The following is an 18,117-nucleotide window of genomic DNA, read 5'->3' as shown; positions in this document are numbered from 1 at the left end:
CGGGTCACCTGCATTGGGAGCAGCGAGTCTTAGCCACTAGACCATCAGGAAAGTCCCACTCCTTTGCTAACTTTAACACAAAGCAAGAAGGAGAAAAGATTCCAGCATGAGTGCCTGAGGAGAATGACACTATTCCCCACCCTTAGTATTTGCTTAAAAAAACATTCAATGTTTTTAATAAGATTTCAGCTAAACCCAGCCAAAGCAGGAACGGCTGTGTTAAGATACTCAGTTTCATTTCTTCATGAGTGACAGAGGCATTATAAATAGTTCTTTATCATGAGTTTATATTGTGCTTGATACATGAAATACATTTCATTTAAAATATTTAAAATAAGTCTTGCTTATAAGCAATTTACTCTGATTATTGTTAAAATAATGTCCACATTCAAACCTTTCAATCCCAGCAAACCACTGCACACGCTTGGTCAGCAGTGCTTTCTACAGTAGCAGTGTAAACTTTTTTCAGAATAAGGGAATGATTCTAGGTTATCTGTGGTGAACAGTGATTACTGTTTCTCATGCCACCAGTGCTCACCGTGGGTTCTCAGATGTGCAAGAGGCACCACATGTCTCCTTCCTTCCCTGACTTGAAGAGCCGCAGTGTTAAATAAAGCTGCAGCATCATACACCATGCCCTAGCTGATCTTTTGGGGTGTTGTGCAGCCTGTCTACCAGTACCCCATCACACGCTGCATCAGAACAGGCCTTGGGCCCTTGGAGAGGAGCCTAATGATCCCACTCGTGGGGGCCCTGTTCATCGCCTTCCTCCCCCTCTTCCTCCGAGTCAGCAGACACCCTCTTGATTCTCTGCAGTGCTGCCTTGATGCTCTTCTCCAGGTCGCTGGTGGGTTTACTGCTGGGGCTCGGGCCAGGGGCAGGGTGGACCTTCTTCAGTTTGACCCCCTGCCTTATGGCAGCCAGAATGTGCTCGTTGACTGAGGCTCGGGGAGGGGGCAACGCGGGCGCCTGCACCTTCTGGGGAGGGGCCCTGCCATGCCTTAGGGAGGCCAGCACTTCGTCCATCGACCCTGAAATTGAGTAAACAGAGCAAGGAGTCAAGGAATCATACTCTTTCTCCCCAAAGTGCCAAGACGATTTTGTACTTGTTAAAGGTGTCAAGTCACCCATCAGTTAAGCCATGATTTAAACAAATGGTCATCATCCCATTAGACAAATGCTCTGAGCATCTCTAGGATATCTGCTATCTGCTAGTATCGGCTCCCTGTTTGAATCCAGGATAGTCTCATCGTAATATTTTACCTTAACCACTGATTTTCCACCACTTCTTCAAATCCATAGCAACTCCCAGGCATAGTTGAAAGTCACCATACCTCCTGGTTAGCACGGCTGTTTCTGAAGACACAGGTGTTATCACCTTTTCAGGTGTCTCTGAAGATAGTTATGAACAGCTAGGGTGTTTTAGTCCGACCCAGTGTGCATCGATAGCTCTGACATTCTATCTCCTCCATTTCCTTTCCCACTTAAAATCTTTTGACTGTACCCCGCCGTAATTCTCCAACTTCAGTCTTGGATATTAGTCAGTGATTACTTGTTCTGTGACACTGAAGTGAGCGGGTTTTCACACACAAAAAGGCTTAAAGGAAAACCTGAATCGGTGAACCCAGAGCAGGTGGTTCTGCCATGTCTGTATATAGTGTTTTAAGTCCACCTACATTATCCTGAGGTAACTTAATGTGCTCTCTACTTTCAAGGGTGTGAAATGCTGTCAAAACACAAATTAGCTCAGAGTTTCAAAGCCTTGGTGAGGAGAAGCTATTTTTCACTCTTGGCACCTTGAGCCCCCTGTGGTGGGTAAAATCTTTTACCACCTGCTGGAAGGGTGTGACTGTGGCCACTAATTTAGGGATCTTCCATGTGAGACTTAAAGGTCATTTCTAGTTCAGAACTGAAAAGCTATGCCATGGCTAACAAAACACCTTGGATCTTAACCTATAACTTGTTCCACTTCCCTTCTAGGAGTCATAAGATAGACTTGCACCATCGAGGGCATTTTATGGTGTTAACTCACACTTTCTTATGCTTTTAGTGCAGTGAGGCAGTGGGTGTGTTACGAGTCAGGTCAGGAAACAACGTGTGCACATGTGCTCAGCAGGTAAGTCGTATCTGACTCTGCAACTCCATGGACTGCAGCCCACAGTCCACAGAACTTCCCAGGCAAGATACTGGAGTGGGCTGCCATTTCCTCCTCCAGGGGACCTTCCTGACCCAGGGATTGAACCCAGGTCTCCCACATTGCAGACAGATTCTTTACCGCTGAGCCACCAGGGAATCCCCGGTCGGGAACGAGGCACCCCCACAAAGACCTGCCGTGTCCTATTTCTTGTCCAGGCCCGTGAGCTCTCACTTTCATTTACCACAGTGTTGCAGCAAAGCCCATGGAAATGGGCCATCTGGTCTCCACTTAGTAGTGTAGATGTTTTCATTTGTACTTGGTTCTAGGTACAGTGAAACCTTAAACTCACAATGACCAGAATACACATTAACCAGAACCACAGTTGGAACTGTTATGTAATTCCCATCATCTGTCATAGTCCCCTTGTATTTGACCACTTCATTTTACAAAGATTTTCCACAGTAAGGTTTCTCTGACCACCACTCAGACTACAAGAACAGCCCTCCATAGTCTAAAATTCCTCCAAGATAATTCCAAACCAGTATTCTGCTTAAGATGTAACAATTTAATTCCATGAAGGACTCACAGGTGCAACAGTGAGCTTAATTCAAAGCAACACTGAAACATGTGGCAGAAATCAAACACTGATGTCTTAAAAACCTGAGAAGGGACTTCCCTAGTGGTCCAGGGGCTACGACTCTGAGCTCCCAATGCAGGGGGCCCACTTTCAAACCCTGGTCAGGGAACTAAATCCCACATGGCACAACTGAGAGTTTGTATGCTACAACTAAGAAGATACCACTTGCTGCAACTCAGTCCTGGCTCAGCCAAATAAATAAATTAAAAAAAAAAAAAAGAACCTGAGACGGGTTGATTCTTGAACAGCCTCAGAGATCCCAAGTCATGTGACCATTAATTGTATAGAGATGTTTCTTCGATTTAGGCTCAGATTTAGGCTCTGCTAATTTTGCAATAAAAGTGACAAGGTAACACATACTAGAATATTTTAAGATTGTAGAGCATTATGAAAAAGATTTTGATTTGAAGATGATGGCTGCTAAAGCTGGAACCCTCTAACCACTTAACCACCTCGGGTGAGTGGGGACAGTTGGGAAGATTACCTGGGCCACTAAAACTGTCTGCGGGACCACGTGGGTTCTCAGTGGGTGATTCACACACTAGTGGAAGTGGCTGATCATCTTTCACTGAAGTCCCGAAGCGTAAATTCCGATGATTTGCAGGTTGAGAAGAAAAGGGCTGAGCAGGGAGGGGCGGTGGTGGTGGGGGAGGAGGTGGCGGGGGAGGCGGAGGCAGCGGCGGCGGCAGCAGTTCCTCACTTGACGTGGAATGTGTTTGGTCACCAGTTGAAACCAAAGTCGGGACAGGGCTGTCTCCAGCACAGTCTTCACGCTCAGGGGTTTTCACAGTACTGACTTCAGACAAGGGAGCACTTCTGGTTTTCCTAGAGGATGGATGGATCACGGCTGTCATCTGAGAAGTCGGTGGGGGTGTCTGCTTGGGTAGTCCATTCGGCAGGTCTGGAGTCACAGGTTGTGAGCGAGAGCTCTTTAGGACAGGCTGGCCTGGACATCTCTGAAAATGAAAAACCATTCTGAGAAACTGGCTACGATCACAAACCATCAAAATGCTAGAGCTTTCTATAAAGGAAACCCAAAGACTTTCTTTGTGTAGATCATTCTAATTCACAAAGCGGCTGCTTCTCACTTTGCACAGCCACCCTTGCTACTAAATCTATATATTGAGGAACAAACATTTGTATGCTTTCATATAATACTTTTCTCTGTAATAAAGATATGAAAGGATACATACAGATGAAAACACTCATCATATTTTTAGTATGAAAGATCAGAAAACAAATACAAACAAAAGACAGTTAGTTGAAAAAATTATGGTGAGTTTAACATATCAGGCAGCCATGAAAAATCATAAATAGTACAAAGTTTGTGAAACATCTTTTAAAAAAATGCAGATGATATGGTGTGCAATGCATAACCATGTAAAAACAGATCTATGACAAATACCAGCAGTGTGGACCTCCAAGTGACAGTTAAAACAGGTATTACAGATGTTTCTCTAATGTTTAGACTTCGAGTAAATTTTATAATTTAAAAATATTAATTAAAGAAGTTGTACTCTCACAGGTATATTTGCTAAAGAAAAACCTCACCTTACAAAGAACTAATCTTGAGGGGTGTACACCTCCATGGACCAAAAAAACTGCAACTTTCACCAATTTAAGGTCAACTTGTTCCAGTTTGTTGGTGGATTCTTTCACCTTCATACCATGTCAATGTGAAAATCAGGGCTCTGACTAGTTCAGGGTCATGGAGCTGGACTTGGATCCCTTGAATCCCCTCCTGCACAGTGACTCTGCTGTGCTCATCAGTACCCTCTGGAATATGGATGAGCTTTGAAAACATTACGCTGAGAGACCACTGACCGTAAAGGACCACTTATATGAAATGTCCACCGTAGGTAAATCCATAGAGACAGAAAGCAGATTAATAGTTGCCCAGACCCAGGGAGGGAGCAGGGAATGATGGCTACTGGATATGAGATTTCTTTGGGGAACAGTAAAGATGTTCCAGACTGATTGTAGTGATGGCTACACAACTCTGTGAATATAATAAAACCTTTAAATGGAAGAATTGTATAGTGTGCAACGTCCATGAATAAAGCTGCTTTAAAAAAAAAAAGATAATGAGCATGAATGTAAATGCCTAGCACAGTGCGTGCTATACAGCAGGGATCAGAGTAGAAAGTGTATCAGGGACTTCCCTGGTGGTCCTGCGGTTAAGAATCCACCTTCCAATGCAGGGAACGTGGATTTGATCCCTAGTCTAGGAACTAAGATCCCACATGCCTGGGGCAACTAAGCCCACGCATGGCAACTAGAGAGGTCGACTCACCACAGCAAAGACACAGTGCAGTCAAAATCAAAAAAGAGAGAAGATGAAGTTGTAAAATATGATGTATTCACTCTGGTGGCCCCTGTTTTTCTTGTTGGTATTGCACCATGCATCTTCAGTACCTCATCCCAGACTTATGTCTGGGAGTGGGTGGTTTTCTATTTTGGGTCATTATGAGGGTATATGACGAGAACAGGTTTACACTTTATGTTCAACAAGTTTAATATTTAAGTATCTATTTACTTTAAAAAAAAAAAAAAAACCTATTCACTTTTGAAGAAAAGAATTTATCGGGAGTATAGTTGCTTTACAATGTTAAGTTTCTGCTAACTGCAAAGTGAATCGGCTTTACATATACATATATCCCATCTTTTTTGGATTTCCTCCCCATTTTGGTCACCACAGAGCACTCAGAGGAGTTCACTGTGCTATACGGCAGTTTCTCGTGAGTTATCTATCTTATATATAGTATCAATAGTGTATATATGTCAGTCCCAATCTCCCAGTTCTTCCCACACCCCCTTGGTATCCACGTTTGTTCTCCCTGTCTCTTAAACCTGTTCACTTTTAACAGGTCACTTAACTAATGTCACAATGTTTCCTCGACCAAATTTTAAAGCCTTCTTTATTATAAATGAGGAAAAGCCAGCTAGAGCTGAGGGCAATTTAACTATTTTTGGTTTTCCCTGCCAGTTAACAGCAGGGTGAGTGGCAAGGTCAAAAACATCTTGATATTTCTAATACTTTTGTTTTTTATTTATAGACTACAAATCATGGCATTTGGGGAACATTTTAGGTCCCAAATCATCTCTCCCTAATACTTCATATTTTTCTCCTCGGGTAGGTGATCTTCATTTATTTTCCCAGAAAACACAGGAGAAGCGAGGATTTATAGAACTCACCTCTTTAAATGCTCTTAATCGTTGGAGGGTTTTTTTGGCGTTCTTGGTTTATCCATTCTCTTTTCTTTTGTTCCTCCTCTTTTTTCTTGTCTCTTTTCTATATTTAGACAAACACATATCTGTAAGCTTCCCAAAAGTCTTGAGAGACTGTAACCTAACATTCTTGCCACCCCCCGCCCACTGCCATGTCCATACCACCACCCCAACCCCGGCTGCAGGGCCACACTGCACCAGGCCCTCAGGATCCAGGCTGATCAGGCAGTGGGCTCCACTTTGCACAAACTGAAGCCCATGGGTCACATTATGCAAACATAAAACATTTTTCTTCGACCACTCACCCTCTGAACACTGTGGTGCTGATGAGAATATTTTATTCTTTCTTCAGCCTGTTGCAATCTGAGTCGATGATTTTCTTTGCATTGATCCTAGGGGAATAATGTAATTTCACTGATCTGTTTTTTAACTTGGTTATAAATTGAACACTGCATGGCTTTTAATATTACCATGGGGTGGCATAAAAGGTTGAAAGAAAAAAAGCACTGCATTTGGGCTGTAGTATAAGGCATTTATTAATAGGAGTTACGGTGTGATTCAGTACATCTGCCTCCTCCTCAGTCACATGACATGGGCTGATTGGCTGCTTACGGAAATCCCTTGTTCCTGGTCAGGAACGTCATGGCTGGGATGCAGTGCTTTGAGAGATGAAAAAGCAAGTCTTCCATCCAAGCAGAAATGAGAGGACATACAGGAGCCCCACATCCTTAAGTGGGAAGTGTCCTAAGGATCTGTTTCAGTGCAATTGTTATAAACACATTTCCCCCTAATGTTCTAAATATTTCCAAACATACCTATATAACACATCCAAGCTACTTTCCAAACATACCTACATAACACATCCAATCTATAATATCTGAACAATTATATTAAAAACTATATCATCTGGGAATTCCCTGGTGGTCCAGTGGTTAAGAGTCTGCTTCCCAACACAAGGGACACCAGTTCAGTCCCTGGTCCCGGAAGATCCCACATGCCACAGGGGAACTAGGCCCGAACACCACAGCTACTGTGCCTGTGCTCGAGAGTCTGTGCTCCACAACAAGAGAAGCCCCACTCACCACAACTAGGGGAAGCCCACTCAGCAATGAAGACTCAGTGCGACCGAAAATAAGTAAATAAATAACTTAAAAAAAAACTGTATCTCAAGTATGCTTACCCCTTCTTAGTATGTTACCTTTTTATGTAATCACAGAGTTTTTAAAAATTAGGAAAAAAATCACTCACCAATTATAAGGACTGAAATAAGCCGAATATTGTCTGATTGACATTTTATAATCAATTTAAAATAAAATTAATGTTATCATTTATTATAGCTTCTTAGAAGTTTCTACCTACTGTGATTTTTTAAAATGCCTATGTATGTCATAGACATTCAATCAATAGTTGTTGAAAGACTTAATTAAAATCTAAAGATGGTTAAATCCAAAAGGAAAAAAGAATCTTTTTAAGGAAAAAAAAAAACTGTAGTGTATTTTAATTGTAGCCACTGATATCTACATTAAACACACATAAAATGAATCATTCATAAAAGCCTTATTTTCGAACCTATCTTTTGTAAAAGAAGAAATCCCCCAAAGCTGTGAGACAAGAAGGCCGCCCGGGCACACCCACCTTTCTGTTCCTGAGACGGGCTCTCCTGGCACAGATGCTGCCCCGCTTTGACTCCAGCTGCTGGCACTGCCGGCTGAGCACCCCCACCTCCAGCTGCTTCCCTTCCTGTAGCCCCATCACACCATCCATGACCGTAAGTTCCTCTGGGCTTTCACACGGGTCGTAGTAGATCACTTCATCCTGTTTATCTAGAAGCATATTAATGATTTTTAAAAACATTTTATTAAAAATAATGCATACTTTTTTCTCTTTTGGCTGCGCTGGGTCCTCTGCACAGGCTTTTTCTAGTTGCAGAGAGTGGGGCTACTCTCTAGTTGCAGTGCACGGGCTTCTCATTGCAGTGGTTTCTCTTTGCAGAGCACAGGCTCTAGGGCACTCAGGCTCAGCAGTTGTGGTGCACAGGTTTAGTTGCTCTGAGGCATCTTCTCAGATCAGGGATCGAACCTGTGTCTCCTGCATTGACAGGTGGGATTCTTTACCACTGAGCCACCAGGAAGCCCATGCATACTTTTTTTAATGTAAGGATAGTTAAAGGTTCTTACAATTCACAGGTATATATATGTGTCTGTGTATACACACACACATGCAACTTACATAGTTACATGTATCAATAAAGATAATTAGAGAAACTTTTCCATGTGATAGAAATACAGTTTTAATGGCAACACAGTATTCTCGAATTTAAGCACTCTCTGTTCTTAGAATGTCACAATGTTCCATTAGTATCATTTCCACTGTGATGAACATCTTTGAATATAAATCTTTGTATACATTTTTTATTACTTCCTTTGCAGATGAATATTTAAGACTCCTGATCACTGTTGTCAAATCACCCTCCTCGAGAAAGGGAACATATGTTCTACCAGCAGTATGTCATTAAGGTACCTTAATGATATTTAATCTTAATTACGTACTGATTTTTTAAAAATACATGCTGACTGTAACAAACTCAAGTCCTACAGAAGTACATAAAAATAGAAAGTAAAATTTTCCTCTTTCCTCACCAAATCTTTGTCCTTTTATTCCCAGATGAAAATATGAATAGTTTGGCATGGATCCTTCCAGATTAACCTTTTTCTAACAGAACTTCTTCCTAAATATGTAAAGTGCTTATAACGTGAAGCTAAAGTTTTTGAATACCTAGGATTAAATTAAATGTTCAGGATCTATATGAAGAAAATAACTAAACTTGGAGGAACTTTAGGGAAAAAAACAGACTGGAGTAAATGGAGAGACATACCATGTTCTTGGATGGGAAGATTCAAAACTGAAAAGACGATAATTCTTCCCAAATTAATCTCTAATGTTAACTGCAGTCCCAATAAAAATTCCGAGTTTTTTGGGTTTTTTGTTTTGAGCTTGTCAAAATGATTCTAAAGTTCATCTGGAAGAATAAAGGAGTGATAAGGAGTCAGAAAATTTTTGGAAAAGTAGATTAATGAGGGAAGGATTTGCTTTACATAATAATAGGAACAGCATGGTACCAGCTACCAGGAGCCATTCACAAATCAGTGAAAGAAAATAACAGTTCATAAATAGATCAAAACAAGTACGATAATCCTGGATATGGGACAGGTGACAAGTCAAAGCAACAGGGGAAATGTTTTTAAAATCAGTGGGTGGGACTGCTAAGGATTCGGAGGGGAAAGTTTAGATTGCTACCCACATCAAAATAAACTTCACCTGGATTAAAGAGCCACATGTTTTTAAAAGCAAAATCATACAAATACTAAAAACAAAAGTAAATACCTGTGTAATTTTGGGATAAAGGACTTACAACACCAAAGCAGAAAGACTGAGACAGGTGACTTCATAAAGATTAAATATTCCGAAAAAGCAAATGACAGAGCAATGATTTGCAACATATGACAGATAATAAAGTAACATCTCTAATACAGAAAGGGAATATTCCAAAGAAAAATGGGCAAAGACCATAAATAGGCAGTAAATAAAAACAAATGACCAGTAAACATACAAAATTGAGTTCAACATCACTTGTGAATGAAATAAACGAAAAGTAGAAGATGCCATTTTTTTCCCCATCACCCAGGCAAAGAATTTAAATGAATAAGTACAGGGAAACATTTTCATCATCAGCTGATAGGAGCATCATTAAGTAGAATGAAATTTAGAAATTAGAAAATAATAGTGGTTTGGGAAAATGGATATCAAATGATTGTTATAGTGTTGTTTTAACAATTAAGTGTCAAAATGTAAAACGTACATTGTTCTTGACCTGATTCCGTCTTTAGAAATTTATCCCGAGGAAAGAATGTCCTATACACAGAGACATATGTAAAGGAAGGTTCTTCACTACATTGTTCACAACAGTGAAAAGCGGATATCCCAGTATATCTATTTAATGGAATACTATGAAGCCATTAAAATTTTTGATGATTTTATAACCTTTTGAAATGGAAAGATGACTATTATACATTAAATGAAAAAGAGGTTACCGAACAGAATATGCAGTTTCGGTTTAAGAAATTGATAGATATTTCTAAACATTAGCATATAAAAAAGGCTACAAACTACAGAGTCTACAAAGTATCTCTAGATGATGGAACTGGAGTAATAACAGTTTCCCTTTGTTTTGCTGTGTGTTTACCAATGAACATATTATTTCAGTAACAAAAATACTGAAGGGAAACTGTATTAGAAAATTTCAGTATACAATATACAAGAAATAATTGATAATATGGTCTGTATTTCCTTGAATGTGTAATTTAAACATACCAAGATATACATTGAAATATAAATTTTACCTTTTATAAGTCTTTTAATGGAGTCCAACTGTGTAACAAGCAGTATTTCTTCATATTTTAATATCTCAAATTTAACCTCGTATAATTCTAATTGAACTTCATAATATTGTATTTCTAAGTCATCTACAATGTTTATTTTTTTTTCTTGTTCTGGAAGATCTTCCATCTTGTTTTCATGAAAAAGATAAGAGCAAGTTAAAATAATTAGGACATTAAAAGCAAACTTTACAAGCATCTGAGTTATTTTCTATTCGGTGAAAGTATTAGTTGCTCAACTGTGTTCAACTCTTTGGGATCCCATGGACTGTAGCCTGGGAGGCTCCTTGTCCCTGGATTCTCCAGACAAGAATACTGGAGTGGGTTGCCATTCCTTCTCTGCTCAGTATGAAATATGAAAAAAGCAAAGAGAAGAGACACTTTTCCATTTCACTTAGTGGGATAAAAATGCCTTCTTCAGCGTTGATCACAAATACTTTACCTTATCTCTGAAACATATGAAAACATTTAGGTTTTGAGAAAATAAATGGCAATGAAGTATTCACAGATGTTTTCTGCTTTAAAGTCATAATGTTATAGGAAATAAAATTGACTATGCTCCTAAGACGAAGCACCTCTTTGATTATTCTAAAATTGTGCTGAAAACATGGCTTGACTGATTTTCAAGTATATCACCTACTTTGGTTCTGAGGTCAATGTGATCAAGTGACTGCGACAATATAATATTTCAAAAACATTTTAACTAAACTTCACGGCCAAACTTCCAGTCTCTAAATTCTGAAAAGACCCTGATGCTGGGAAAGGTTGAGGGCAGGAAGAGGAGGGGGTGACAGAGGATGAGACGGTCGGATGGCATCACCCACTTCAGTGGACATGAGTTAAGCAAACTCCAGAAGATGACGAACGACAGGGAAGCTAGGTGTGCTGCAGTCCATGGGGTTGCAAAGAGTTGGAACGACTTAGTGACTGGACAGTAACAAAAGAAGATGGTACTGGGGACTGCCCTTGTGGTCCAGTGGCAAAGACTCTGCTTGCAATGCAGAGAGCCTGCATTCAATCCCTGCTCAGGGAACTAGATCCCACATGCCACAGCTAAGAGTTCCCATGCTGTAAATAAAGATCCTACATGCCTCAAGGAAGATCAGAGATCCCGTGAACCACAACTAAGACCCGGTACAACCCAATAAATAAATAAAATGGTGAAACTTACAAACAATTTTTTAAATAAAAAAAATTTTTTTAAGATAAAAAAGATGGTGTTGGAACAAGTGAGCAAGGATGCTACCTAAAATAAGTGTATTTGTAAAACAAAGCTTCACTTATGTTTGTCTTACCTTGCCCCGAATTTCAGCTCTTCTGTGATTTAAACACAGCTCTTTGGCTCTCATGAGTTGTAGAGCCTCCCGGGCTAACATCAGCTTGAGTTTTTCCAACCTGGGAGTTGCTGTGGCCCAGGCAGCCTGGCCGAATCTCTTCTCATCCTGCGCCATCTGTTTCTTCATTCCTGTTGGATTGTAATTAATAAAATAAAACTTAAGTACAACTCATAATAAAAACAGAAACTTTTCCTGAATGAATTCTGTTTATTGCCTTCTATGTTACCTGCAAAACATCCCTTTTAAAAGAAAACTTGTATTTTGGTGATTTTTTTATTGTCACAAAAATAATACATGGTTATTTAGTATAAAATTTTAGATAAATTCATTTAAAAAAAGAAAATCATGAATCTCACATACTTAAAACAATTGCTTCTTACATCTTGGTGCAAATACTTCTGGGCTGTTTCTGTGTCTAACTAGACTAATAGGAAGATACAGTTTGACCAAAACAAACCACCAACCCCCCTCCCCGCACCCAGGATATCATTCTGCTTTATATCTTGTTTATTTCACTTACTGTATCACAGAATTTTTGCTATTCATAAAAATTGTTATAGAGAATCATGCTTAATAGCTACATAGTATTCCACTTTATGAATGTACTATAATTTAACAAACTGATAGATAATAAGTTGTTGCTATTTGCAACTACTATCAACAATGACTGAAGATTAGATAAAAGTACCTCAACCTAGGGACTTCCCTACCAGTCTAGTGGTTAAGACTCTGCACTTCCACCTCAGTGATATGGCCAAAAAAAAACAATAAACAAAAAGTACTTCACCCAGCCTACAGGACCATCTGGTCTTGTCCCTGCCTGTCTGCCAGCATTCTCTCACACCACATTCTCTGTTCAGGCAGACCACAGAGGTAGTTCAGGTTCAGTTCCCAACCAACACAGTAAAGTGAATACCACAATAAGCAAGTCGGATTTCTTGTCTCCCACTGCATACAAAAGTTATGTTTACACTGTACTATGGTCTAGTAAGTGTGCAGGAGCCTTATGTCTTTAAAAAAAATGTACAAACCTTAATTTAAAAATACTTTATTACTAAAAAGTGCTAACCATCATCTGAGCTTCGAGCTGTAATCTTTTTGGCATAAGAACATCAAATATCACTCATCACAGATCACCATAACAAAATGTAAAAGTTTGAAAATTACCAAAATGTGACTGACAGAGACACAAAATGGGGCAAATGCTGTAGGAAAAACAGTAGTTGCTATTCTTAAAATTTATTTATTTTTATCTTTTGATTGCACCACATGGCATGTGAGATCTTAGTTCCCCAACCAGGAATTGAACCTGCACACGCCCCTGCAACGGCAGCACAGAATCTTAACCACTGGAGCACCACGGAGGTCCCAGCACTTGCTATTTTATAACAGACTTGCTCAGTGTAGGACTATCACAAACCTTCAATCTGTAAAAATCATACTATCTGTGAAGTGGGGTAAGGTACAGCACCACGAAATGAGCAGTGAGATGAGGTGTGTCCGTGCTGCGCTCCAGCCCATGGCTTCATGATACTTGTCAAGCTCCCTCAGACCAGAGGGCCTTCGTAAACGCTACTCCTGCCTGAACACCGTCCCATCAATTTTCTGCTCTCTCCACTCCCATTTAGCCTTCAGATAGGAGGGCAAATGCCACTTCTCAGAGGCCTTCTGTGACCACTCTGACTGAGCCTCATTTTCTCTCCTAGGCTCTCAGCACCCCATGTTTCTCTTCCTCATATGGCTTGTTGCCACTGCCATTTTCCATGTGTTTGAATGAATATATAATAAAGATTTCTCTTCCCTCATGTGACTTTACAGTGTCTATGCTTATCCTTATAGTGAATCCTCAGTACCTAGAAAATACAGAATCTGGTGCTTAAAAGGCACTCAAGTGTTTTCTGAGTACAAAGAAAATTACATGTATCTTAGTATAGCATTTTAACATTATTACCTGCTAATGCTTCTACCGTTTTTTCAAAATAATTCACTGTAATATCTTGAATAGAGACTATAGCTTCTTCAGCCTGTCTGGTCCATTCTTGGGCTTCCTTCTGCAGGGCAACTATCCTTTTAGGACCTAGATCATCTTCATCCAAGGACTTCTACAGAAAGAAGGGAAAGTTGTATCAGTAAGAGAGAAGATCATGTAGAACCATTAGAAAATCAAAAGGAAACTGGTCATGTGGATTATTTAAACTACTTTTATTACTACTACTTAGTCAATTAAATTTCATTCACTCATCAGTTCCTTACTGAGTATAAATAAGGCTCTAAGTGCAGCATTCTCTGGAAGACAAAGGGATACTCTGGAGCATAAAGGAAAAAATACCCTACTTTACTTTGTACTACTCAAATAACTTTTTCTAGAAGGGAATACTGTCAAGCTGTGTTTCTCTGTTAATAATAATATATATTGTTTGGAGACCCCTGGTGGTCCAGTGGCTCACCTGCCAATCCCAGGGACACTGGTTTTATCCCTGGTCTGAGAAGATCCCACATGCTATGGGGCAACTAAGCCCATGCATCACAACTACCTCGTCTATGCTCTGGAGCCCACAAGCCACAAGAGAAGCCCACACACCACAACTGGAGAGTAGTCCCCGCTCACCTCAACTAGAGAAAGTCCACGCGTGGCCCAGCACAGCCAAAAATAAATAAATACATTTTTTAAATGTCTTCATCTTTAAATCAATTTAAAAAATAAATTCGATGTATCTACAATATTATCAAAACACAGGGTGAACCCAAAGTGGAAACACAGATTGAATCATAAATGCAACTAAAGAAACAGTATGTCATAAACAGTAAATCTGATAAAGTAAAAACATAAAACGTACCAAAATAGCAAGCTTACATGAAGTTGCAAGTTCTCGCATGTCCCTGAATGGCTGCAGTAAATATTGAAAGAACATGGTTGTCGCAGTAACTAATTCCTGGTACGCTTCATCTTCCTCTCGATACACATTCATTAATGCTACCATGGTGTTGGCTTTTTCATGCCCTTGAAGCAACTAGAAGGCAAAATGTAAATAAAGTTCAAGTATGGACAGGATAAGATCATACCAAACCAACAGAGCTAAAGAAACCTGAATGTTCCTAACATTAACACATCAATTTAAAATGCTGATTAAACATGAAAATGCTATTGTCCTCCAACCAAAATGCCCAGTAAGAATGGTTAAATAAATCATGGTACATCCATAGTAGAAATATTATTATTGTAATCATTTATTCAGCACTGTGCTTTTGAAGACCGGTTCTGTAATCTGGGCACTTTTATAATAATAAATGGGAAATAGAGGAGGATGTAGAGTTGAAAATTTATGTCCTAAGTATGTAGTACATGTACTAAGGACTCAGAGAAAAGGGCCTGAGAGAGGATATTTTTCCATCACTTTTTTGACCATAAAGGTATTGTGAGAATGCACTCCTTTTTTAAAACTGCTAAGGGACTTCTCTGGTGATCCAGTGGTTAAGACTGCATTTCCACTGCAGGTGGCATAGGTTCAATCTCTGATCAGGGAACTAAGACCCTACATGCCGTGTGATGCAATCAAAACAAACAAAAACAAACAGACAAACTCATAAGGACATACAGATGATTCCAAGTACTTCTCCAGCATGTTGACTCTTAATTCCCCCAGGTTAGTATTCCCACCAATTCCCCAGCAGAGTAGACTCATTCACAGCATCACAAATGGGGCTGTAGCCTCTGAAGAATGCTTCTGAGGCAGGGCAAGAAATAAATCGAACACTTATAATCTAGAAAAACTCATTTGGTAAGAAACTAATTTACTGCCCAGGAGAAGAGAAATAAAATCAATTAATAGTATAAACTCCGCACCCCAACCCCTCGGTCAGTATATCCTTAAATTCTTCTATTTCCTTCCCTCTGTTAAGGATAAAGTGATCTATGTTCAGTAGTCATTTTATCCAGGTGATAACAGTAGGATTATGCCCCCCCTCAAAAAAAAGCAAAAGTTTCCCTCAAGAAAATTAAAACACGTGAAAAAGTAAACTTAAGACAATGATGTTTTTCAGCCTTATTTCTTAAGACTATTCAGACTTCAAAACATTCAGTTTCACTTTCTGTATTCTAGCAATGTTAGTAATTGGTCTAATTCTAGAATCAATTGCTTTCCTGTTCTAAATATGAGCTGAGTACTAAAATTATTACATGCTCTTCCATGGATGCAGTGTATTTCATATTTAAGCCTTCACCCCACCCACATGTTCCAGGTGAACTATACCAGTGTCAACAGCTAGCTTAACAGTATGAACTATACTAGTGCCATAATACCTCTGAATGAACTCAAACTTTGATCAAGTGTATATAACTTTTACAACAGTAACATATGTTAGTTTAGGGGAAAACCACTTCTCTCTATGAGAAACCAGGTGTCTGAAAAATAAGTGATTCAACATGATAAAGCTGAAGATCTAAGGCCAACTAGCCTGAAACTGCCCTGTGGTTTCCTCATTATCAAGTGAAATAAACCTATGAGAAGTGGGTGTATAAAAAGCTCATTCTATATTTAGCTTGAGAGAATATAAGATTTTGGAATGTGGCTAAATTGTTCTTACACCTCCCCTTCCTCAAATGAATGCAGAGAAAAATCATTCTCATTAAGAACGACCTAAAGTGAGAAAGAAATGGCAACCCACTCCAGTGTTCTTGCCTGGAGAATCCCAGGGACAGGGGAGCCTGGTGGGCTGCAGTCTATGGGGTCAGACACGACTTAGCGACTAAAACAATAAATAGAAAGGGCAGGCAAGAGGCATGTCCGGGTGTAGCACAGAGAACTCAGTCTTGACTTAGGAATAGTCAATTCGTTGTGGATATATGAGCCATGTTTTCCTCTTAAACCCTTTTTTGAACCCTCTTCAGTTCTGTAAACTTAGCGCTCAAAAAATGAACCGTTCAATCACTCTAACAACCTCTTTCAAGCTTAAAACTGCTTTCCTATTGCTGCTGTTCCAAACTGATGAATACAGCTCGTAACCTATAGGCTTTCCACTGGACCAAGTCTATTTTGTTTTGTTGGCCACACTGCGCATGCGGGGTCTTGGAAGCCAGAGCCCCCTCGCAGTGCAAAGGGGAGTCCTTTCCTTGGACCAGCAAGGAAATCTCACCAAGTCTTTCTTACCTCAAAAGCCTGGGTTCTAGAAGCTCCTTCATCCTCTAACACATCTTGTCTCCCTTATGGGGCTTCCCCTCATACACGGGAACCTGCTTTTGTTTACATTCAGTCCTTGTTACCACTTCCTACACTCATAGGATGTTTCTAGTTTCTCTTTCAGTATTCTCTGGCATTTCCGGTCACAACAGCCTGCTCCGCCAATAACTCCAGGGGAAAGGTTAAAGAGCCTACTCTGGCTCTTAACTGCGAATAAAACTTTAACTCAGTCCTCTCGCCAGGCCCCGTGCGGGTTCCTCGGGAAGTCCCCTCGCTGCTGTCCGACAGGTGATGCACCTGCGAGGCTGCGCGCCCCTTCCGCGCATCACGCAGATAACGGGAAGACCCCACTCTCGCACTCGTCCCTCCCCAGGCAAAGGAACACGTAAAGGACCTGCGTGGGCCCGGCGGGAGCGTACCTGGCGCAGCCGCGCGCTCGCCTCGTCGCGCCGCGCGCGCAGGGCTCGCTCCCGGAATTCTCGCGTGCTCTCGCAGTCGGCCGCGCAGCGCTGGCCGGGGAAGAGCGCGTCGCGCACGGCCGCGCCGCCGCAGCCGTCGGCCGCCTGGCCGAGGTAGCGTTCCAGCTGCCTGCACAGCTCCTGCAGCGCTGCCTCGCCCGGGCCCGTGGGCGCCGGCCACACCAGCGTCCACAGCCCAAGCCCCAGGCCCCAGGCCCCGCCGCCGCCCACGTCTAGCTCCGGCGGCAACCGCGGGAAGCAGGGCTCGAGCGGCGGCCACAGCGCTGCCAGCTGACGGTGCGCGCCGCGGAGCCCGGCGGCCGAGAGCAGGCCCGCCCAACTGGGCGGGGGCGCGGCAGCCTCGGGCTCGGGCGCGGGTTCGGGCCCCGCCTGGCTCCCTTCGCGCCACCGCCGCCGCTGCGCCGTGCGGTCGTGACAAGTCACGGCGAACTTGCCCTCCACATCATTCCAGGCCACCAGGAAGCGCAGCTGGTGCCGCTCGGGCTCAGCGAAGAGGTCCTCGCGGACCGGTACCCAGCCCTCCAAGCTGTCGGGCTGCTCGTCCTCCATGGCCGCCAGCGGTCAGCGCCCGGAGGGCTCGGCTCTCCCGAGCCTGGTCTCCTCGCACCAGAAGCCGCTGCACAGTCCGGACGGCGTCATTTTTCGCTGAACTGGAATCGGCGTCAGCACCCCAACCACCGCCACCC

At 41.6% G+C, this 18,117-nt stretch overlaps 1 protein-coding gene across 1 annotated transcript; it reads right to left on the bottom strand.

Annotated features, from left to right (window-relative positions):
- Positions 1 to 256: 256 nt before the first annotated feature.
- Positions 257 to 18,094, bottom strand: WHAMM (WAS protein homolog associated with actin, golgi membranes and microtubules). The gene is given in 11 exon segments (XM_027522106.1): positions 257 to 1,031; positions 3,259 to 3,730; positions 5,970 to 6,002; positions 6,004 to 6,066; positions 6,308 to 6,394; positions 7,638 to 7,825; positions 10,403 to 10,568; positions 11,734 to 11,903; positions 13,727 to 13,877; positions 14,613 to 14,786; positions 17,372 to 18,094. Coding segments are annotated over 11 exon segments (2,415 nt in total). The 5' UTR covers positions 17,981 to 18,094; the 3' UTR covers positions 257 to 729.
- Positions 18,095 to 18,117: the final 23 nt, after the last annotated feature.

This window comes from Bos indicus x Bos taurus, chromosome 21, assembly GCF_003369695.1.
Source record: "Bos indicus x Bos taurus breed Angus x Brahman F1 hybrid chromosome 21, Bos_hybrid_MaternalHap_v2.0, whole genome shotgun sequence".
NCBI classification, from domain to species: domain Eukaryota; kingdom Metazoa; phylum Chordata; class Mammalia; order Artiodactyla; family Bovidae; genus Bos; species Bos indicus x Bos taurus.
The sequence above is the reverse complement of the archived record's forward strand: the minus strand, read 5'-3'. Positions and strand labels throughout refer to the sequence as shown.